This window comes from Gekko japonicus, unplaced genomic scaffold, assembly GCF_001447785.1.
Source record: "Gekko japonicus isolate JY-2015 unplaced genomic scaffold, Gekko_japonicus_V1.1 scaffold1394, whole genome shotgun sequence".
In the NCBI taxonomy this organism is placed as follows: domain Eukaryota; kingdom Metazoa; phylum Chordata; class Lepidosauria; order Squamata; family Gekkonidae; genus Gekko; species Gekko japonicus.
In genome coordinates, this window is record NW_015170321.1 from 339,168 (window position 1) to 363,452 (window position 24,285).

At 43.9% G+C, this 24,285-nt stretch overlaps 1 protein-coding gene across 1 annotated transcript in view; it reads left to right on the plus strand.

The window, feature by feature from the left end:
• The first annotated feature begins 481 nt into the window (after positions 1 to 481).
• DHX57 (DEAH-box helicase 57) overlaps positions 482 to 24,285 on the plus strand; it is a 39,579-nt gene continuing 15,775 nt past the window's right edge. Inside the window, exons 1-13 of the mRNA XM_015418077.1 lie at positions 482 to 580; positions 1,391 to 1,546; positions 2,898 to 3,071; positions 3,548 to 4,371; positions 7,070 to 7,245; positions 8,611 to 8,732; positions 9,567 to 9,759; positions 10,335 to 10,459; positions 11,300 to 11,433; positions 12,430 to 12,484; positions 17,961 to 18,172; positions 22,306 to 22,422; positions 23,388 to 23,484. Coding sequence (XP_015273563.1) covers positions 1,449 to 1,546; positions 2,898 to 3,071; positions 3,548 to 4,371; positions 7,070 to 7,245; positions 8,611 to 8,732; positions 9,567 to 9,759; positions 10,335 to 10,459; positions 11,300 to 11,433; positions 12,430 to 12,484; positions 17,961 to 18,172; positions 22,306 to 22,422; positions 23,388 to 23,484 — 2,327 coding nt within the window. The 5' untranslated portion in view covers positions 482 to 580; positions 1,391 to 1,448. The remainder of the gene's footprint in view (positions 581 to 1,390; positions 1,547 to 2,897; positions 3,072 to 3,547; positions 4,372 to 7,069; positions 7,246 to 8,610; positions 8,733 to 9,566; positions 9,760 to 10,334; positions 10,460 to 11,299; positions 11,434 to 12,429; positions 12,485 to 17,960; positions 18,173 to 22,305; positions 22,423 to 23,387; positions 23,485 to 24,285) is intronic.

Here is a 24,285-nt window from a genome sequence, read left to right on the forward strand (position 1 = left end):
TTTTATCTTCGTTTGTTGTATTCTCACAGTGGATTGTGGGGATACAGATGAAATGTTGCTGAGTATAAAGACATAGGTAATAGGATACAGAGAGGATGTCACTGGTACAGGTTAGTTGGGGAGGCAAAAAGCTGGTTGATGTCTTGGACCAATGCTAAGTAACAGAAATATTTGTTACCTTTTCTGTATTTTGGCTACATATAGCAGGATGTTAATCTAATGCTGTACTTTGCTGTTTGTAATTTATTTCTCTTTACTTGTATTCTCTTTCTCTTTAGTGGTAGAAAATGAGTTCATCAGGGAAGAGAAGAGGAAAACCCAACAGAGGAGGTGGAAGACAAGGGAGAGGAGGAGGAGGAGGAGGAGGAGAATTGTTACCTGTTAGAAGACAACTGGGTCATTCTAGTTCAACTGGCTATAGCTTTCACTGAATATCAACAGGCAAGGAGGAGGAGAGGACTGGAAAAGGTGGTGGTAGACCTTCAAGCAAACATCAAGCCACTGGAAGTAAAAAAGGCTCAGACAAATTTTGGGATGATTTTGGTGATGACTTTAGTGTTTCTAGTACAGCAAAAAACAGGTCAGTAAAATCTAATGTTTCTGAATTTTTTTTTAAACAACCAGATTCAATGAAGTGGAATGGCCCAAGTAAGTGTTCAGCCGCAACACCTTGTTTGTTTAGTAGAAACCTCATAAAGATGCACACTGAAGGGCTTATTGACAGCAGACTGCTCACTTAACTTGTTTGTTCTCATCTACTGAATCTGGGATGGTGTCTTTCTTGGAGGGATGTGTTTGTTAGTAGCTACTTGCCACACTAGCCAGCAATACATCTCCACTTTTGAAGGCAGTATGCTGAATACTAGATACTGGGGACAAAGAATGACTTCTGCTAGTGATAGTCATGCCAAGTATCTCATCACAGGACAGAGAATCATAATATGTGCTAGTGGAATTTATTAACCAGATAGGAAACCCAATATATTATAAGGGAAAGAAAGATTTTAATTGATGAAAGCTGAGTTGAAAAGGAAAAAATAATCTTATCTAAAATTATCTAAAAATCCCACTGTGGCTCTCATCTGTACTGATCTTTGGACTGATTATGATTGTTATGGGGGTTCTGCTCAGCCCCTGTACAGATTGAGTCTTATTGATTCAGTGTGTCTTTCTGGAAATTCTGTAGCAAAAGAATATGGAACTTTCCACTATAACCTGCTTATGAACATTCCTGATGCTGTTAATTGGCCACTGTCAAAAGACAGATTGATTCAATCCAATAGTGCACTGCTTTAACTAACTGACTTGGAGTATGTGTGAATGCATTTATTTTCTGTTGCATTAATGCATTTGAAAGTATAATGTTTTGCTTTGATTTTTTTTTTTTTAGTGGACCAAGCTTTGTTAACAAAGGAAGTGGACAGACCAGAGCTGGATCCAAAGCCAAGATGCCTCTTCAGACTCTGCATATGACTTCGGAGAATCAGAAGAGGGTGAAAGAACTTCTTCGTGAGCTTCAAGGACAAGACCTCCCTGCTGGTTCAGAGTTGGTTTTTAAAGAAACAAAACAAAAAAATGCTGTTCTTCCATAGAACAGATCTCATTACATGTTTCAGATCTAGGCTATTGAACACAAAAAGTCTTTAACTTTGGTCGTGGGTAGTGGTATGATTTAATAATGAAAATGCATAGTAATTTTATCTATTAAGTTGAATTTTATACCTGCTGTCTTATGTGGCCTTGTAGTGTTTCTGGAGAAAGAAACTAGTTATTTACTTATGTAAGGATGACTCCATATATGGGCTCCGGTCACACGGCAAAGTTGCCGCGGGAGAGGCACAGATGGTGGGCGGATTATCCGGGCGCGATCACATCCCAACATCTGGGAAGTGGAGTGCACCCGTGGCTTACCGCCGACAATGTGCGTTAAAAAACTAGTACCTCCAAGGTACTAGTAAACGTTTGCCACGGGTGTGATTGCACCGGCGCGCAGCATTCCCCTCCGGTCCCTCGTTTACCCGCTGGCGCCGAGGGAAGGACCCGTGGTGTGCCGCCGGCGCATCTGATTGCATAATCGCGGATCAAACTGCGCTGGGGCAATTAGCCACGCCTCCCCCCCGCAATATCCGGCCCGTGTGGCCGGGGTCTTAGTGTGGCAAACATTGTTGCTGCAAATACTCCAGGGTTTCCCAGAACAAATGTGTAAGATATGCATTGCTTTATGTGCACAACCCTGGCCCGACCAGGCCTCCCAAGCAAATATAAATTGGCATTTTAAACTATGCTTGCTGCCTACATCGATGTGTGTGTTGTGCAAGTAAAATTGGTACTTAGTGTATTGTAGCATTTCCTTTGCTCCCTTTATGGCATCAAAAGGAAGCATGTGGATGAGGCAGTCACTCCTGTTAAAGGAAGCATATTCCTACCTTCTCTAGTTTCTCTTCATCCAAATGCCAGTGCAGATGTATCAAAAGGGGCATCTGGTTGAGTGGGAGCTCCATGTATTTGTCTGATCCTATCTAAGCTAGTAGCCAGTGCTGCACCTTCTGACAGTGCATTTCATTAAGTTAAATCTGCACAGCATAAAGAAATTGTTTTTTTTTTGTCTGCAAATGAACTTGATTGGCTGAACCCTGAATTATGGGAGAAGAAGAAAAAGTGATGTCTACACTATCTCATACAGCACTTTATCATGCCCACCCTACATTCATTTCCCTTCCAAATTAAGAAAATCTCAAATCTTTGGGCTTTTCTGTAAGATGGGTGGTCCAGCCTTGTGATCATTTTGGCTTTCCCCCCCGACTCATTAATTATGCAGAGTAAAATAAATAGCACAAATCCCAGACTTTAGCCATAGAACCATTAGTTTTAAATGACATTCTTGTTTTCTCTTTCAGAGTACCGGTATCAGAGGGAGATGATTGTGATGATCCAGATTACTTGAATGATGAGCAGTGTTGTCCAGAAAACCAGACTGTTTCTAAAACTACCACAAGTGCTTCTTTTCAACAACCTGTGAATTACATTTCAGATACTGAAGTGTCTTCTTTTGCTGTGAACAAACTTTCCAGGTGATGATTTTTCAATAAATACAATACAACACATTAGTCAGAAAGTGGGGTTAAGGTGAAAGCTCTCAGTGTTAGTAGAGCTTTGAAGTGGGGTAAGAGGATAGAAGGCTTCCTACTTTAATCCACTTGTCAGTCATTTCATATAGCCTCCATCTTTCCTTGCTTTTGCAAGCCTTTTACCCTTTCCAGGTATGTCAGTCCATTTCCTTTCTCCTCAGAACACTCATGAAATGTAAAACTCCATGTTCTGAAAGCAGCCCCCCCAAAAAACAGAACAGTTATGCAAATGGTATCATCTGTATATGGAAAGCAAGTTTGTACAAATAGTCCAAGTTGTATGTATTATTTGAACTGCAGAAACCACTTGGTGCGCTCTCTTATTTCTCGTCTCAGGTTAACTGCAGGCATCCTTTAAAATATAAGGTAGGTTCTTACTGTTTTGGAATGCATGTTTACCTTTTTTCTTCTTCTTTTAGGTATGGCTTTAATGGCGAGCGATGCCGAGCAGTGCTGCAGACCTATAACGGTAACATCGGGGCATCACTGGAGCACTTGCTGTTGCAGTGCTTCTTGGAAAGGTTTGGGCAGAGGATGCAGATCACCGAAAGTGCTGCACAGGCTAGTACTGAAAACTGTTTGGAACAAAGACAGGAAGAGGCTTTTGCCCTCTGTTCCATCTGCGGAGACAAATTTGTGGAAAGAATTCGAAACAGAGTTTGGACAGTTGCGTTAGACCTGGCGTACCTCACAGACATTCTCAGTGAGTCAAAGCAAAAGAATAGCAACGCCAACAATGGGCTAAAACCAGCTTCCTTGGGAGTTTGTAAACATTACCTCCGAGGAGACTGCAGGTTTGGATCAAAATGCAAATTCAAGCATGGAAGTCCTCATCAGCAACAAGGGCTTCTGAGCCTTAAAGAAGATGCTCATCTCAGACTGAACACTCCTGTGTATGAACTTGAAATAAGATTTCCTGAGGGTAACAAATATCCCTACCAGCCACCCCTTGTAGCATTCTATTCTACTAATGAGAACTTGCCTCTGGCTTGTCGGCTGCACATTGCTGAATTCCTGTATGAAAAGGCCTTGATGGCTTCTGAGTCTAATGAACCTGTTGTTTATGCTTTAATAACATGCTTAGAGGATGAAGCTGAAGTAACAAAATTGCTTGCTAAGACTTCCCACAGATACAGTGTCCCTCCTCTGCCTCTGTTGATGACATCCTCAGCAAGAGCACCAGCAGATGGTAATAAGCGAGCACTTCCAAGTAGCTCATGTGTTGCATATCAGAATTCTGAAGGTAGGTAGAATGCTGTAAAATCCCTTCTGAAAGAGATGTCCATGTATGAGTGCCTGGGATCTGTTCCCAAATTCAGGGCCCTGCTTGTGCTCCAGTGCATACATGGAGTGTTTGTGTGAGCAGGCAGTCCCCTTACAATGCAGCTTAGGGAGGAATGTAGGGAGGAAATAAGGAGATAGCTGAATACTGTTTTATGCAGTAGTGTTGACTTGGCATTTACACACCTGTTGTTGGATCCATGGAAGTTACTGTCAAGATGCAAGGCTATGTAGTTTATAGTTCTGCCGAACTAAGATTTCTCACTGAATACAGTCATGGTTGATTGCGCTTACATATATTATAGCCACAGACACAGCAAGTTATAGATTCCAATATTACGTAAAAGGATACCTTTTAGATACAAAATGCCATGATCCTCTTCTTAATTCAGTTCAGACTTGTCCTCAAGTAGATATTAATCACTGATCATATAGAATCTTACAGGTTGCTTTAAAGAGGGTGAATTGCAAAACTTTCTGCCACACAGTTCCGTCAAAGATGAAAAAAGTCAGTCTGATCGAGGATATTCAGGAGAGCATACCAACTTTTCTGCTGGCACAAGAGGGAGGAGGGCATAACAGAAGGCTTGTTTTGCTTTGAGTGTGAGTGAATGCAAATGTAAGTGGGTGAATATGGGAGCAATCAGAATAAAGGTTGGAAGGGAAGGGCCAGAAATAGGCTTACCAAGTGGCGGCGAGGGATCTGCATGTCTTTACAGGATCCCTGCCACGGGGACGGCGATACGCGTTGCACCCGCTGTCGCCAGGATGTGACGCTATGCATCGCTCTGGCAACGGGACTCCAAACAGCCCCGTTGCCAGAGCGACGCGTAGCGTCACATCCTGGCGACGGCGGTGCAACGCGTATCACTGTCCCCGCGGCAGGGATCCTGTAAAGACATGCGGATCCCCCGCCGCCACTTGGTAAGCCTGGCCAGAAAAGAGGTGAAGAATACTTGCAAAATAATGAATTGTATTATAAGGTACAAGCCATGGCTGTTAATAAAGCTTAAAGTAACTTTTCCTGTTGAGACAGCTTTCATGTGAGCAACCTTCTGCACATGAATATGGAGTCATCCCCTCCATTCAAATGAATGGAAAGGCTTGTATCTGCATCCCTCCCCCGCCATTTATGGAAAAAGTACTAAATCAGGGTGCTTCATTCTTACTCACTTGGGTGCATACGGTCACATCTTCCAGTTTATGGAAAGTTGAGATAAACAGAATTTTCCAAGGTGGTGGAATTTGCAGCTGAAATGAGGTTCTTTAGGATGACTAGCAGAATTTCACCTTTCTAGACCTATTGAAGGCAATGGGCTTAGGAGGGTGTAACTCGGCTTGGTTTGTACTGTAAATCCATTGCTTTGTCCTTTGGCCACAAAGGCTCTTTATTCTGTTCCTAATTCTAGTTGTCATCTATTTTCAGATAAACTTTTGTCATGGAGACAACAAAAGAAAATTGTGCGATAACTGAAATGGCTTGTGTATTGTTCAGTTGATCATTTAAATAGTAATGTCAAATTGGTACATGATAAAAAGGAGGAAAAAACAGGTATAATCAGGGTACTAAAATCATCATGGCTTATAGCTGCTGCCACAGAGGACCTCTCGTTTCTGTGGAGGAATACAGAACCAAAACCCTTACTAAACATTTGCTTGTGATGATGAAAGCTTGACTCCCACCCACCCCCAACCATAATACTGATAAATCTGAGTTTTGTACTAGTATGGTAGCTTTCTCTATCATTTCTACATTTTGGAAGCCTTTAACTGATAATAAAGACCGTTTGGATTGATTAATTAAATAATTAATAAGATATTTACACCTGGCCTTTCTCCCCAATGGGGCACCAAAGCAGCTTATTCCCCCTTCCTCCATTTTTGCAATGCAGAAAAGTTAGGAGCAACTTCTTCCTAACATGGCATTTAACTTTGCTTAATCACCTTGATACTGTAAACAATGTGAACCATAGGACTTGCCTAACTTTGGACTGGACCCATCCTTGGTAGCCATGTGGTGTTATATGCCAGTTTGGTGTAGTAGTTTGAGTGTTGGACTAGGATTTGGGAGACCCAGGTTCGAGTCTCTACATTGCCATGGAAGTTTCTGGGTGACCTTTTGGCCTGTAATATACTCTCAGCTTAACCTACCTCTAGGGTTGCCAGCCTCCAGGTGGTGGCTGGAGATCTCCCTCTATTACAACTGATCTCCAGGTGATAGAAATCAGTTCACCTGGAGAAAATGGCCGCTTTGGAAGGTGGACTCTATGGAATTATACCCCATTGAAGCCCCTCCCCAAGCCTCTCCCTACTCAGGCTCCACCACCAAAATCTCCAGGTGTTTCCCAACCCAGAGTTGGCAACCCTATCTACCTCACAAGTTTGTTGTGAAGATAAAATGGAGGAAAAGAGAACAATATAAGCTGCTCTGGGTTCCTTTTGGGGGGGGGGAAGTTGGAGTATAAATGAAGTCAGTCAAATAAAATGTTTACTCACAATATTGTGTCCAAGTGAAGTAAATTTCAAAACAATTGGTGCAATGCAAAAAGAGGAAACAAAAGAGTTGCCTTGTTCTGCGGTGAACTTTGACAAGAAAGAGAACAACGCTAGGACATTTGGCATATGTAGCTGAAGAATGAATTTCTTTTTTCTGTTTTAAGCTGCAAAAGAATTAGTGTTGGAAGAAGAAGAAGAAGAAAGCGAGGAACTACAGACTGTTCATGTAGAGAGGGAGAGTTATGTGAACTTCAAAAAGGACCTGAGAAAGTACAGTACTCAAGCAAAATCCACTGACAAAGAGAATGCTAAAATTTGCAAACAATTCAGCTTAAAGAAGGTATATCTTTTAGTAGTTAAAATAGAAGATGAAAGGAAAATAAATACTATTCAAGAAGTTATTTTCAAATAAGGTTATCTGTCAAAAACAATAAGTTGTTCTTATGTGTAATAGTTGAACAAATGTCTGCTAGGAGAAATGGAGAGCTAAAACTGAGGTTCTACTAATAAAGGTGAACCTCTGATAGCTAACATTTTGCCTTTTATAAATCCTCAGTTTATTGAAGAGCTACTTCCCATATTTAAATTTAAGGCATTCAAGTCCTCTGTAAAATTAATCTGGAATCAATAGCACATACATCTATTTTCCAGTTTCCTAGAAAGTAATCTTTAAGCCATCCAGAGTGTGGGTCTTTGAGCAAGCAGACATATGTATATAACCCTTCTTGTTAATCTGCAGATAATATTTTTAAAAGGCTTGAATAGCATCACAAGTCACTGATCTTTTCTTCATAAGGTAGAGTCCCATGTTTTTGAACTCCTGTATTTTACAACTGGCATGGTCAGATGTTGACAGCCTATCTAAAGGTCTTCAGAGAAGGTAACTGAGGCTCAGAGCTCTTGTGGCGCTCTGCGGCTGGACTGTAACCATGCAGTCTCTCTTACTTGTGAGCTCCTTGAGAAATTATGCTTAAAAAGTGCTTCATAAGCTATCTTTTTGCTCTTTAGTTGTTGTTTTCAAGCTGCAGCTGACTTATGGCAACCCTGTAGGGTTTTCAAGGCAAGGGGTGGTTTAGAATCATAAGAGTTGGAAGGGGTCATACAGACCCTCTGTCCAACCCCTTGCTCAATGCAGCCTAGATCAGGCTAGAGCATCCCTGACATCAGTCACTGCTTGAAGACTGCCAGTGAGGGGGAGATAACCATCTCCCTAGGCCGCTGATTCCACTGCTGAATTAGTGTGAAAAACATCTTAATATCTAGCCAGTACCTTTCCACCCATAGTTTATACTCATTATTGCCATTGCCTGCCGCCTGTATGGCGACCTTGGTGTTCCTTGGTGGTCTCCCATCCAAATGCTAACCTGGGCTGACTTCTGCTTAGCTTCTGCTTAGCTTCTGAGGTCTGACAAGATCGGGGTAGCCTGGGCTATCCGGGTCAGGGCTTGCTACTTGTAGGGCTGTAAATTTTTGTTTACAGTAAAAAAAAAATCATTGATAGTGGGTTGTATCCTACCAGCTCAGCTAAACTTGGCCTCTTGTGTCAGCATGAGGGACACCTGTCAGCAGAGGAGCCTCTGGCATTCGCAGGGCACAACCAAGCCGACAGAAAGTGCTGCCCATAGCTTAGCAGAGGGGTAGGATACAACCCAATGAATTAGGAGCTGTGAATGGCTGCTCTTGACCTTTTGTTTATATTTATCAGTCTTCTAGGCACTACCAGGCCATGTTGCAAGAAAGGCAGAAACTTCCTGCATGGGAGGAGAGGACAACCATTCTTCCCCTGCTGAACAAAAATCAAGTCTTGGTTGTTAGCGGTATGACTGGGTAAGAGTATGAGCCGTATTCTAAGAACTGGAGAACTCAAACACCAACAGTGTGAAAAGGAACCTCATTCTACAGCTTGCTCCTCACAGGCAAGAAAAGTGGGAGGATCTTGTTCATGCTGACAGGAGAGGTTGGACAATCTTTTTCTTTTATCTTGTCCCCGATTCTCTCTTGTCAGCAAATCTACTCTAGCTGTTGGGAAGGGGAAGAGGTAGATTCACCTGGATAGTACGGATAACTGGAGGTACAGAACAGCCCAGCCAGCACAGCGTTCTTTGTTTCCTATGTGACTTCAGGCCCCTCCCACTTCAGAGTTCTGAGCTGGGCTGCTTTTGACAAGATGACCCTAGTTTTGTATGATGCCTGCTAGATGACATGTGTGCTGTGGACGTGATATCTGATCAACTGTCTGCTGCCAAAAAGATTTCTGAGTAATACTCTATAGTCAAGTGTCAAATTGCCCACTGACCAGGCAAAAAAATGTCCTTTCACTTTAATAGAGCTTTAATATGTAGAAATGGGCAGTTGAAGGTTTTCATGGCATCAAGGTAAGTGACATCACCTGATGACTGCTGCAGATCAAACTGATTGTAAAGGGATAAAGAGAGCAGTGGTATGGTATGGTATGGTGCACTGAGGGGAACTTGTCACCTTTCTGGTATGGTGACCCACTTAAAAAAGCAGAGTATTTGCAAATCAATAAACTTCCCCAGGTTTGGGGAAGCAGGCTGATTTATAGCCATCTTTAGTTATGTTGCTTAGCAGAAAATATAGTTTGCTTTTTTAAATGTAGGTGTGGAATTTTTAAAATGTTTTACATTTTTTTTCATGTAGATGTGGAAAGACCACTCAGGTTCCTCAGTTTATCCTGGATTCCTCATTAGAAGGACCTCCCAGTAAGGTAGCCAACATCATCTGCACCCAGCCTCGGAGGATCTCTGCCATTTCTGTGGCTGAACGAGTAGCCAAGGAGCGAGGAAGAGTTGGAGTCACAGTTGGGTACCAGATCCGGCTAGAAAGCATCAAGGTTTGTTTTTATTTAATGATATGTTTATATCTCAGTGGCATCATGCATGCCAGCTAACATTACTATGCATCATGGGTGTTACCCAATATTGTTATTGACTAGCTCTCCAGCTGGCAAAGTATGATATTTCCTGCTGGATCTTTCAGATATTAGCTGTAATTTTTTTTCCAGACTCTTACAGCAATTTATTTCCAAATAGGTCTGTGTCTCAACTTTTAACTGTGCCTTTCACTGTTCTTGGTATAACTTTTTGTTGCTACCAGTTGCTGGAAAGGGAAAAGGAGCAAGTTGCAAAGCACGGTCGAAGTTCTCAGCTTCTCTACTGACAAAACTATGGCCATTGGTTTTCATGTTTATTTCTGCATCCATAACATCTAGAAAAATGCTTTTTTAAAAAATGAAAGCTGAACTTCTTGGAGAGCCAGGCCAGATATCTAATTCCGTGAACATGTAGTGTGTGTAAACAAACAACCAAAATCCCAATTTGTGTGAATGAATCTGATGCCCATAGGGCAATAATGTAATTCAAACTATAGTGGAAACAAATATATTGTCTTCTTCTTTATTTCTTCAAGTCTCCAGCTACCCGATTGTTGTACTGTACTGCTGGAGTGCTTCTGAGAAGACTGGAAGGGGACCTGACTTTACAAGGAATCACTCATGTTATTGTCGATGAGGTACATGAGAGGACAGAAGAAAGGTAACTGTTCCTATAGTCCCAAACAGCGTTCCATGGAAAGGTATTAATTTTGCTTAGAGTTGCACAGTGAGCCCTTTATTTTTGTTGCCATGATATGCAAAACTAATTCATATGACAGTAATGAAAGGGTGGAACAATAACCTGATGGAATTGCTAGAGATTCCTTTGGAAAATCTTGGGCGCTGAGAGAGAGTGCCAAGAATTCTATGCCTCTCTGTCCTTCCTGCTGTGACAAGTTCACCTCAGTGCAGCAGGCAGAGCAGGCGATTGAAGGGAACTGGCCTGACAGCTGGACAGGAGGAGGTGCCTTGAACATTTTGAAGGGACAGCATTGTCCCTGGTAACCCCATTGCTGACTGGTTTCATGATCTAGTGAGCATTCCTAGCCTAATAATGAAAAAGGCAAGGGATTTCTTTGGAGCATGTGTGACCATTGCTTGCACATTACCCGCTTTCAGAACAATCCTGCATGCTGCAAAATTTGTTTTGCTACTTTGAGGATTAGAGTCTTGATAGCTGTCTTATTATATGTCACATTATTCAAATGAAGGGGTTCTTTATGTTCCAGATTCTAATATCTTTATTGATCTAGGCAATACAGGCTCCCATATATGAGATTTCTGAAAGCTGTAGTTATAACTGTGTTAAGTAACAGGTAACAAGGAAACAATCTAAAAGTGTGGTTTCCCCCTCCCCCCCATGGCCTCAGATTCTGTATGGTTCCTTCCTTGACATTATCAGTGGTGATGATGTGGAGCAGAAATAAAGAGGGTGTGGGGAAGGGGAGAAAAATTACAAGTCAGCAAACTCTGAGCTGTTCTGCCTGGTTTTTTTTTTTAGTGACTTCTTGTTGCTGGTTTTGAAAGATATAGTGGTTCAGAGGCCAGATCTCTGTATCATCCTAATGAGCGCAACTCTGAATGCAGAACTCTTCTCTCAGTACTTTAACTCCTGTCCAGTTGTTAACATACCAGGTAAAAAATCAGTCTTTTTATTTCACTAGCCATCACTTGGCAGATTGTATTTTCTGCCAAGTTGTTCACCTTCGCTGTAATAACTCTTATTAAAAGAATATGTGATAACATTATCCTTGCAATGCAATGTTTGCTGGTAGGAGTTCCTAAACATATCTGAGTTGAGGAAACACAAAGGCAGTTTTATCAATATTTGTACTTTCTGAGAGCCCTTGTGGATTTAGGCCAAGTCCATCTAGTCCAGCATCATTTTTTCCAGCACTAGCCAGCCAGATGCCCTTGGAAGCTCCATAACAGGACCTAGAGGAGGCAAATTTCCTTTGTCATTTCTTCCCATCCATCTGCTTTCAAATGAATTTGGTAGTGCTGCATTGGTTTTTGTTTATTTGTGTGTTTGTGTGTGGGGTTTGTTTTTTTTGCAAAAGAGCTGGTGAGATTTTGCCTCCTGATCTATGCAGTGACCAAAGTGCCATTTGCCAGGTCCGTTTTTAGGTGCCAGCAGCTACTGTGTGCCAAGATTTTCTGCACCCTACCTTTAGCTTACATGATTAATGACTGATGATAATCATATTTCTGTGAATTTGTCTGATCCCTTTTACAAGTTTTCTCAGGGCTCAAACACATCAGATTAAGATCATGCATTTTAGTCCATCTACAAAGGGCAAATTACAGGCTTGTGTAGCCTCAGTTTGCCTCAGGGCTATGTGGAAGAGAGTCAGGAGTTTAACCCTTCAACCTCCACTTGGTTTTCTACTAGAAATCAGATCTCTTGCTCTGTTACTAGCATTTTAAAGGAAAAGAGGCAAATGGAGGCCGCTCAAGCCTCAACTTGCATTGATCCCTTTTGAATGTTTGTCAGAATGCATCGCTAACCTTTGTCTCCTGGTTAACAGAGACGGAAATAGTATATAGATAGAAATATCAATAATTTTTATACTGAAATAAAGACGCCATCCTCTCACTTCACTTTTGTTCACCCTTTCCTTTCTCTTTTAGGCAGGACATTCCCTGTTGATCAGTTTTTTTTGGAAGATGCAATTGCAGTGACTCGGTAAGAGATCCCAGAAGTAACTATGTCACAGTTTTGAATGTTTATCTATCATCTCTTTGAATTCCTGTTTGTTTTAGGTCTTGAACGGTTATAGAATAATGCCCAAAATGGTAGCCTTGACCAATGTTAAGATGAGATAATAAAACTATATGCGCTATTATACCATTCTCAGTAGGGCTTACAGTTAGGATTGCACCTGGAATTAATTTTGTAAACAGTGGTTTTATACAAATTTCACACAGTTACTTTTATGTGCTATGCAAAGGGGCAAATCCTGTCTATCTTCGTTCTCCAGAATTATGCCCCGGGTATCAATGGACCCCCACCCCCAAAATCAGCATAGGAGTGAAGTGGGGATCCACTTGTCAGTGAAAATCATACACATTCCTCTTCCACATGCAGAAACCTTTTATGATTGGAGAAGTATCTAAGGTATAAGTTATGTTTGATGGAACGTAGTGCCATGGGTTTTGGGGGGAATTTGTGTGTGTAAAACATGCACACTGTATTAAATATTTTTTTTGGTTTGTGACATTGAGTGCTAAGGGGTGCAGAGAGCAAGTAACTGTAGAGCTGAGAGAACAGCCATCCCTGGATCCGGCCGAATTGGCTAACTATCGGCCGGTTTCCAATTTGCCCTATCTGGGCAAATTAATCGAGAGGGTGGTGGCGATACAGTTGCAGAGCTTTCTGGATGACGCTTCAGTATTAGATCCCTTCCAGTCCAGCTTTCGCCCGGGATGCGGGATGGAGACAGTGCTGGTCACCCTTACTGACGACCTCCGGAGGCATCTGGATCGGGGCGGTTCGGCAGTGCTGTTGTTAGACCTGTCGGCCGCGTTTGACATGGTCGACCATCAGCTACTAGCCCACCGCCTCACTGACGTGGGGATACAGGGGCTTGCCTTGCAGTGGCTTGTTTCCTTTCTCCAAGGTGGGGGACAAAGGGTGGCAATAGGGGAACAGCAGTCCCGGGGGCACCTGCTTGAGTGTGGAGTGCCTCGGGGCGGTGCTTTCCCCGATGCTCTTTAACATCTACATGCACCCCCTTGCCCAGATTGCCCAGAGGTTTGGGCTGGGATGTCACCAGTATGCTGATGACACCCAGCTCTATCTGATGTTAGGTGGCCAGTTGGGCTCCAGACCGGAAGATTTGGACCGGGCATTGCACGCCGTGGCTGGTTGGCTCAGACAGAGCCGGCTGAAGCTAAACTAGGCGAAGACCGAGGTCCTGTGCCTGACTCGGGGCAGTTCAGGATTGGGGCTCCTGCTCCTGGCCTTTGATGGGGCACCACTGGAGTGGTGCTGTGTCAGTGGTTGGGAGTTTGGGAGTGCTCCTGGAACCCTCCTTGGCAGTGGAGGCCCAGGTAGCAGCCACTGCTAAGTCAGCCTTTTACCATCTGCGGCTGGTTTGTCAGTTGGCTCCCTTCCTCGATCGCGACGACCTGGCTACAGTGATCCATGCGATGGTCACCTTGAGGTTAGACTATTGTAACGCGCTCTACATGGGGCTGCCCTTGTCGCAAATCCAGAGGCTGCAGCTAGTGCAGAATCCCGCGGCCAGGCTATTGATGTGTCTCCCTAAACGGTGCTGAAGGCACTGCCCTGGCTGCCATTAGCATACTGAATCCGCTTCAAGGTGCTGGTACTTACCTTTAAAGCCCTGTATGGCCAGGGTCCAACATACCTGAGGGGCTGCCTTTCCTTGTACATACCCCAGAGAGCACTACGGTCGGGGGCGCAACACTGATTTTTATCCCAGGCCCCAGAGAGGCCAGGCTCACGGCTACCAGAGCCATGGCCTTTTCAGTGGCGGCTCCTTATTGGTGGAATGAGCTCCCGGAGGAGATCAAGGCCCTGCGGGATCTTGCGCAATTCCGCAGGGCCTGCAAGACGGAGCTCTTCCACCAGGTCTTCAACTAGGAGCCACCTACCACTACCATCAATGGCCACGATTAATATCTGTGGCGTAGGCCAGCCGCAGTTGAGATAGAGCCACACCACCTCAAAGAACTGGAGACTGTTGAGTGGAGGGCTTTGAGCCCGGTATTATATGTCACGCCATCTTGCCTTAATAACTACTGTATGCACTTTGATTGAAATTTGTTGATGGTTTAAATGGTTTTAAATGTTTTATATGAATCTTGGTACATTGGCCAAGTAATGTGAGCCGCCCTGAGCCTGCTTGCGGGGAGGGCGGGCTATAAATGTAATCAGTCAATCATTCTATGAAATAAACAGAGGCTTGTCTTTGTGGCCAGACAAAGTCACATAGGCAAGAAGTGAATGTGGCAGAGAGACAAGCAGCTATGCCAAGGTGTTGAAAGGTCACACACAGACCCCTTGGAAGTTCTGCCCAGCTCTTTATTTTGAGCCATCTTTATGGATATATTCGCAGACACTTTCCAGGCTGCTTTCACATTTTCATGAGTGTTAAAAATTTGGGGTTGAATGGAGAAGTTCTGCTGTGCTAAAGGTGGAAACTTCTTACCCTGCAAAAAGGCTTGCTCTGGCAAAAGAGCCGTGTACTGCTGGTAGAAAGTTCCTTGTGCAGAAGGTTGAACTTTGGATCCAACCTTTGATTTTTAAAGAATCACAAGAGAGCCAGTTTGGTGTAGTGGTTAAGAGCAGCGGATTCTAATCTGGGAGAACCGGGTTTGATTCCCCACTCCTCCACATGCAGCCATCTGGGTGACCTTGGGTCAGTCACAGTTCTCTCAGAGCTGTTCTCTCCAGAGCAGTTCTCTCAGAGCTCTCTCGGCCCCACCTACCTCACAGGGTGTCTGCTGTGGGGAGAAGAAGGGGCTGTAAGCCACTCTGAGACTCCGAGTGAAGGACAGGGTATAAATCCAATTTCTACTTCAAAACAGATGTCTATGATTCTTCATCGTATAGCAAACTCAGTGTGTGTGTTGTTAAATACCAGTACACTTGGGTTCTACTAGATAATATAGTTTATAACGAACTTTCACTATGTTTCTTCTATGGAGCCAAGGGTAGATTGGTCATTAAGGCTGCTGGGGGAAAGTCCCAGTGGGCCGCTGGGGCCATCCTGAACCTGGGGCAGCCCCACATAAGATGGGCAGGAACCAGCACCATCATGAGCTGGCATCCTTTTCCTCACCTGAGATGGGGAACTCGTGGGCACTCATTGAAATTGCTGAGCAGTTGGGCTAGAACAGATAAAAGGAAGTACTTCTTTTTTTTTTTTATTAATATTTTTATTCTTTTACATAGTAATACCAAGCACAAATATACATAACACAAGCTGTAAGGACAACGGGGGGTGTACAATCGAGGGTTACTCCAGTTAAGAGCAGTTTCTCTTGTGATTACCCTGACCTTTAACAACAGTGGTCAGAGATTAGGGGCCATACCATACCTATCAGCTTTCTCATCTAAATCAAGAGTTCATGTGATAGGGGAAGTTAGCTGTTGTGATTGAAGAGGCGAGACTTATTGTTAGTCATGTGTCCATACCGACCCTTCATGACCAGGGCTGTAGATAAGGCGCCGAGCCTAAAGTGACCTCTTACTCATTTGGTGAATGGCACCTAAGCAGACCATGAAAACAGGAAATATTTTATAGGAACAGCCACCTGTGATAATTTTGATTTGTGGGAAGAATTTCATGTCTCTCCATGTATCTTATCACTGGCGACCAAAACTTACTAAATTTCGTATGTGTACCCGGGTGAGTTGGTTGATTTTCTCGGCTTAGGTCTAAGATTTTGGCCATGACAAACTGCTCCCAAAGCTTATCGTGCCACAGGGTCAGCGCGGGTGGGTTGGGAGATTTCCAAACTGCCGCTATTGTTAGTTTGGCCGTTGCAAGTAATAGCGACGTGAGATTCCTCCTATCTTCTCTCGTAGACTCATCCCACTTGTTCAGTAACATTACCTCAGGTGTGAAGGAGATACTTTGGTTTGTTATTTCATTGATGCGCAGAGTTATCTGCTTCCAGAAGTGGCTAATTACCGGGCAACCCCACCAGCAGTGTATATAGGAGCCCATCTGCCCGCATTTCTTCCAACAGGTGGAATCGAGGTTGTTATTAATTCTGTTTAATTGCGTTGGGTACATGTACCACCTTGTGAGTAATTTAAAATTCTGTAGGCGTAAGTTAAATATTGTGGAGTTGTTCATCGGTGAGGCCCAGATCGAAACCCAGTCGTTGTCATCCCAATGTTGGTTGAGATCCTCTTCCCAGCGGAGCTGATAGTTGAGTTTCGGTCTGTTTTCTGATGAGAGTAATGCCTTATATATGAGAGACATTGTCCCTTTAGACCGGGATGGGTATCTCCTTATAATCTTTTCCATCGTTGTCAAGTCTCTTCGAAAGGTGCCTAATCTCGCCAAGGTTTCAATTAAATTTTTCAACTGCAGATATTGGTGCCAGTGTGCCGGCGTGTTCATGCGCTGGTCAAAGTACAGTTTATCCATAATGGTCCCTTGATGAACTAGATCGCACAGCCTGCTTAGATTGGCCCCTGTCCATTCCGCAAATGCATTGGGGGCTATACCAGGGGGGAACCAACTCTGATGCAGGTATGTTGATAATTGAGAGATACCGGTCGGAAGCAAGTTCTTTGTCTTCACCTAAAGAGTGATTAACTCATGGAATTCACTGCCACAGGAGGTGGCGGCGGCGACTACAAGCATGGACAGCTTCAAGAGGGAATTAGATAAGCATATGGAGCAGAGGCTATAAGCCACAAGGTAGAGATAGGGACTCTCAGTCTGGGGCAAGTGATGCACTGTGTACTTAGTGCTTTGGGGGGGGCAACAGTGGGAGGTCTCCTAGTGTCCTGGCCCCACTGCTGGACCTCCTGATGGCACCTGGTATGTTTGGCCACTGTGTTGACAGAGTGTTGGACTGGATGGGCCATTGGCCTGATCCAACAATGGCTTCTCTTATGTTCTCTTGTGTTCTTATGCTGCCGCGAGCCCATAGCCCCCACATCCTGGGAGTCAGCAACTCCCACCCTGCACTAGGTTTGTCGGTGCAAACAGGGTGACAGCCACAGCAGGCTGCTTTCCCTCCTTCTCTCCATTGGGGGGCAGGGGCCTTTTCCCAGGACGTTTTGGTCTCCCTGTCAGCCCCCATATAGAACTCAAAGCAGTCTACCCAGGGTTCTGTGCCTGAGCATTTTGCAGAAAGAGAGGCTGGTTAACTTTATCTTGTCTTTTTTTTCTATTTTGGATAACTTAAGATTTTTTTCTAGGGGGGAGGGAAGCCATGCAGGGCATTAGATCTTGCCTCTGACTACTGGAAGTTCATCCCAGCCACCATTCTTGGTTCTGAGAGTTCAGCAGTCCTTGCCCCACATGCTTACATTCAACCTACGCTTTGCTCAAGTATGTGCTTATGTGTGCATGTAGTGCATGCATGATGGGATAGAGCAGTTAATTATTTCCAAACGAAATTATTACAAACAGCTTTTATCAATGCATTAATTTCCTGCTTTTCTTCAGGTATGTCTTGGAGCATGGCAGTCCATACATGCGTAATGCAAAAAAAACTCCTGGCAAGAATCCCAAAGAGAGGCACTTGAGGACTGCCACAGAAGAGGTAGAGGAAGACCTGAGGCGTGCTGGCCTTCTGCAGGCTACAGACTCCTGCAAGGTCAAGGATTCCGTCCCGGATCAGCAATTAACGGTTCATCAGCTAATGATACGCTACAAAGGTAATCTCTCCAATGTGCGTTGTCATTTTTTAAAAAGCTTTTTAAACTAAAAATATTGTGTGTATAGAGAAAACAGCGTTCTTAAATTGTGTTTGCATGACAGAAGTTTGTGCATACGGAGGCGTACAAAGGCCATGATCTACAGCAGTGGCCACCTCGTAGTTTTCTTTATGACATGTACATACTATACACAGATCTCGGGCATACCATAGAATCACAGAGTTGGAAGAAGCCATACAGGGTGTCTAGTCCAACCCTTGCCCAATGCAGGATCAGCCTAGAGCATCCCTGTCCAGTGTTTGTCCAGCCGCTGCTTAAAGACTGCCAGGAAGGGGGAGCTCACCACCTCCTTAGGCAGCTGATTCCACTGTTGCACAATTCTTACTGTAAAAAAGTTTTTCCTAATATCCTTCCCACCCTTAATCTAAACCCATTATTGTGAGTCCTATTCTCTGCTGCCATTCTCTAAGTGACAGCCCTTCAAATATTTCAAGAGAGCAGTCATGTCCCCCCTCAACCTCCTCTTCTCCAGACTGAACATTCCCAAGTCTCTCAGCCTTTCCTCATAGGGCTTGGTCTCTAGGCCCCCGATCATCCTCGTCACTCTCCTCTGCACCCACTCCATTCTGTCTACATGCTTTTTGAAGTGAGGCCTCCAGAACTGCACACGATACTCCAGGTGTGGCCTGACCAATGCAGTGTACAGTGGGACTATCAGATCTTGTGATTTGGATGTTATGCCTCTGTTGATACAGCCCAGGATTGCATTAGCCTTTTTTGTCACCGCATCACACTGGCTGCTCATATTTAACTTATGGTCCACCTGTACCCCAAGATCTTGTTCATTCAATGAGACCTTTATGCCTGATGGCCATTGCTCAACTCCTTGAAGTTAGGGTTGTCTCCTCTTTGCTGTGTACCACTCTTTTAAGAGCCTGGGGGGAAATCTGGTATTTTATCCTCAGGGCAGGGTGAGTAGTGTAAAACAACTGTCTTTCACTTGCTATCAGAAGTCATTGCAAATGGGAAGAAAATGCTTCCTAAAATCCTGAATCCCCCCCCCCAAGTTCTTAATGCTCCCCCAGGATTTGTAATTGCCCTGGAATGGGGAGCATATAGCACATATTAAGAATCACTGTACTAGAGCCATTTATTGTTATGGGGTTAGGTACCACAGATTCAGTCCACTAGCAAAGTCATTACCTTTCCCTGATGCAAGAGGCTCTGCCACTGGAAGAAAGCATCTCTACTAGCAGAACAGATCTGGTGGATCCACTGGACTGCTGTGTTTTTGCCATCTTCAGATAACTGGAATTTAGATTTTTAATCATAATTATTGTTGTTGGGTTTTATTGTGCACTATAGAAACATGCTGTTGTCAGATTGCAGTAGAATGGCTTAAATAGAGGCATGTGTTTAGTCTTCCCACTCTGTATTCTAAAAGGGGGATGTACTCTTAAGTTTATGCGGGAATGTCTCATTTATTTTGTGTGCTAACCATTTCCCTTTTATAGGAGAGAATACAAAGCTGTTATGCACAATGGGATTCAAAGTGTACAACTGTAAAGGCTGAATTGTGACTAAAATGTTGTTATTGGGAGAGTAACTGTGACTTTCCTCCTCTTCTCCCCTCCCGCCTTCTCAGAGATGAGAGTAGTATAATGCAGTCCACATAGATCTGCCCTTGTAGTCAACTTGGTGACCCCAGATGGTACAAAATGCCAGAGTTCAGCTACTGTTAGTAGCTAGGTGGAGCATGCATATTACACCCATTCTGCAGTCACTCTGTTGGTTGCCCATCAGTTACAGGGCTGAATTTAAGGGATTGTCCTTTACATTAAAAGCCCTTCATGGCCTTGGACCCTTATATCTGCAGGACCACCTTTTCCCCTATTCCTCGCCACAACAGCTTTGTTCATTGGTAAATGAATGATATCAACAACATACATGTACATTCTTTGTTGTGGCCTCCACCTTGTAGAATGGCTTGCCTGAAACTATCAGGAAGGCCCTGGCACTTTTGGCATTCCATAAACTACATAAAACAGAATTGTTCTGGAGGGCATTTTTACAAAAGGCAATAGGACCATATTATGATGCAGTGATTCAAGAAGATGGTTTAATAAGGGAACAGGATTGTGGGTTACACAATAGTATAGTGTGTTTGCCATATGTGCTACATTGCTTTCACTGCATTGTTATCTACCTGTGTAATTCCACCTTTTGGTATTGTTACTGCATTATATCTAACTAAGAATAAGGCTCGTTGTGGAAATAAATACAATGGGCCCTAGAGAGGCTCTGAGTGGGTGCCCTGGCCTTGGGCACACAGTGTCAATTTGTTGTGGTGACCTCAGCAGGGTATAATGGCACAGAGCTTACCGTTCTGCCATCTGAAGAGCGTAATTCTGAGTGATCTGCAGCACTCACCTGGAGATTGGCAACAATGATTCCCCAGGAGGAAATGGCTGTTTTGGAGGGTGGCATCTATGGCTTGTACCTGTCTGAGGTCCCACCCCTTCACAAACCCCACTCTCTCCTGACCTCTCAAATATCCAGGAATTTCCAAACCCAGAGGTGGCAACCCTATTTCCTTTCCAGCCAACCATCAACATACTATTATCTGCCCCTCTGACTTCACGTTTCCATCTCTTCCCCCCTCCCTGTAGCCTCTACCTAGGAAAACTACAGTCTTTCTCCACAGTGGGGACCCAAGCAGGAGGGAAGCAACCTCAGCAGGGTATAATGACACAGAGTCCACCCTGCAAAGCAGCCTTTTTCCCAGGGGAGCTGATCTCTGCCATCTGGAGAGCAGTTTTAATTCTGAGTGATCTCCAGCCCTCACCTGGAGATTGGCAGCAGTGGTTCCCCAGGAGAAAAAGTAGTCTATCTGCAGTAGAGACCAAAGCAGCTTACATCATTTTCCTCTCCTCTTTTTGATCTGCACAACAACCCTGTGAGGTAGGTTAGGCTGAAAGTCTGTGACAGGTCTGAAATCACCCACTCAGCTTCCACAGCAAGAACCTCTGTCTGGCAGACCATGCTCTGAAGTGCTAACTGCTACACCTAGGGTAGCCAACCTCCAGGTGGAGCCTGAAGATCACTGGGTATCACAACTGAACTCCAGACAACAGATCTCTCCGCCCATGGAGAAAATAATAGCTTTGAAGAGTGGGCTGTATGGCATTCTATTCAGCTGAGGCCTCTCCTCTCCCCAAACTCTGGCTTCCGTAGACTCCACCACAGAATATCCAGGAATTTCCCAACCTAGAGCTGGCAACCGTAGTCAGGACTGGCCCCAATGAGTTCCCCACAAAGGCCTGGAAAGCACCTCCTGCCTTTGCCTTTTTACTGACAGAACCAAGCATGGTTGCCTATCAACAGCAACTGAGAGAAAAGTTAGTCCCACAGGAGCCAAGCAGAAGTGTCTTCATCAGGAGAGACAGCTGTTTGGCAGTTTATTCTGTGAGAGAGGACTGTCCAGGCTGGCAGTGGGTGGGGAGAGGAGCAGACCCAGCACTCAACCAATGACATGTGAGTACTCTTGAGTGGTAGTTGATGGGCCAATGGCTGATGGAGCACACTGCACAGCCACTGGGAGAGCTGGAAATGGCCAATACATTAGGGAATTATATATATAGGATACTTAATACTTTGTTTTCAGACTTCTGTAATCTTGGTTCTATTACTTCACTTATCAGATGCCTTATTCTATGTTTATTGTACTGATTTACATTGCGTAATCCACTTTGTGGCTCACTGACAGAGCATCTGTTTGGCATGCAGGTTCAATTCCCCAGCATCTCCAGTTAAAAGGATTAGGTAGGAGGTGATGTGAAAGACCTCAGCCTGAGATACTGGAGAGCTGCCGCTGGTCTGAGTGGACAATACTGACTTTGATGGACCAAGGGTCTGACTCTGTATAAAGCCGCTTCATGTGTTCATGTGCGCCTCATTGAAAAAGGCAGACTGTAAATAACATAAATAAATGAAAGTAATAGATGAATTCTGTTGACAAAGATTCAGTATGGTTGGAAGTCTGTTGTTGGTGATTGTAGTTGGTCCTTCTTTCCTGAAAGAACAGCCTTTCCAGTTCTTTTCCCTCCTGCTTTCAAGCTTATTTTATCTTTCAGGTCTTAGCACCTCAGTGTTAAAAACAATGGCATCCATGGATTTGGACAAAGTGAATCTTGAATTAATTGAGGCCTTATTGGAGTGGATTGTCAGTGGCAAACATTCATACCCACCAGGTAGGCAAGGCAAATGTGGCCAGTTTTACTGGTTTATTCAACTGAGTCGATTGTGTCAGTATGGACATTTCAAACAAACTAACCTTTTGAACCCTACTCTGCTCCTTTTTTAAAAGAAACCAACTATAGATAGATAGATAGATAGATATAACTCCACTTAACATATCTTATCATACCTTTGCCTTCTGTTAGCTCAGTATCATCTCTCCTGAATACCAGCAACACTCCCAGTCTCAGGCAGGAAAAAAATCTTTCCTAGCACCTGACAGCTGAATCTTTTCAGTGCAGATGCCTGGTTAGAAACTGGGATCTTCTGGATGCAAAGCAGCATCACTGAACCATAGCAGCCAAAGACTGGCTTCCAAGTTGTATGCTTCGGATTGGTCTCTAGAAGGCTGAACATCTTTAGTTCCACCAAAACTGGGATCTCAATTTGGTATTATTATTTCAGCCTTGTGTCTATTTGCTTGTAAGCCTCTACCCACCTCTGAATTCCATAGGAATAGCACATGTGTAGCACATTTTGGTGTAGTGGTTAAGTGTGCGGATTCTAATCTGGGAGAACCGGGTTTGATTCCCCACTCCTCTACTTGCAGCTGCTGGATGACCTTGGGCAAGCCATAGTTCTGTCAGTGCTGTTCTTGAAAAAGCAGTCCTTGAAAGAGCTCTCTCAGCCCCACCTACCTCACAGGGTGTCTGTTGTGGGTAGGGGAAGGAAAAGGAGTTTGTAAACCGCTCTCAGACTCCAAGTGAAGGGCGGGGTATAAATCCAATTTCCTGCTCTCCTCCTCCTCCTCCTTCTACACCAAAGAGGAGAAGGGAGCCCGGAGGGAATCCTGGATATACAGTGGGTGCAGTTGTAAGATCCGTATATGCACATGTGCCCTTTGCAGAACAAAAATGTAGAACAGCTCTTGACTTCACCAAGGACTTTTCTATTAATCTTTTTGCATGCCCACTTCTAGGTGCAGTGCTGATATTTTTGCCAGGCTTGGAAGAAATTAAAACCCTTTATAAGCAACTGCAGTCTAATGCACTCTTCAATAACCGGCACAGCAAGCGGTAGGTCAAGAAATATGCCTCCTTTTAATGCAAAACCTTTTAAGAATCACAAGTAAATTCACCTTAGAATATAGCTTAGATGAACTGGAGGCACTTTATGACATTCTTCTTTGCAGCTTCCTTGTTTTTGTAAAGATGGAGTGTGTAGACATTCTGAGCCCAATGCATGGAGGTTGATACTCTGAGCTCACACAAGTAGAATCTGGAGGACAGTCCAGCTGGCTAAACTGAGATATGGATTGTGCTGCAGAAATACTGGGAGCTAAGCCTGTCTTAGAACCACTGATTTTTATGGCTCTAAACTGGCTTATCTCAGGGTACTTGGCTTGATTGCATTATATATCAGGTTACTATTAATCAGGGAAGCACTGAAATTTGTGAATGACTCAAGACGCTTCACATGCACACACCCTCTCTTTCTATAAATATAAGTTGTGTTGCTGAATTTATGAGGTCTACCAAAATGCACTTTACATTTAGAATACCAGCCATTCTGGGCATTTCATGTGGTGCTTTTATTATATTCTTTGTGAAGCAAACTGCATGGGTAAACAGCAGGCCAGAAAGGAAGGTATCTGTTTGAAGGTAAAGTTGGCTTACTGTTGTCTAAGTCAGAACACACAGTGGGCCACACTGTTGTAACATATTGGATATTGAAGGTGAAACATGTCATGTGCAGCCTGCTGGAGATGATTGACATAATGCACTGGCCTTTGTATATCTGCACCTCCCTGGCCTGCTGCCCACATTGAATGGGTATTGGATTTGCAAGGCTACCACAGAAGATTTCATCAAAGGTAA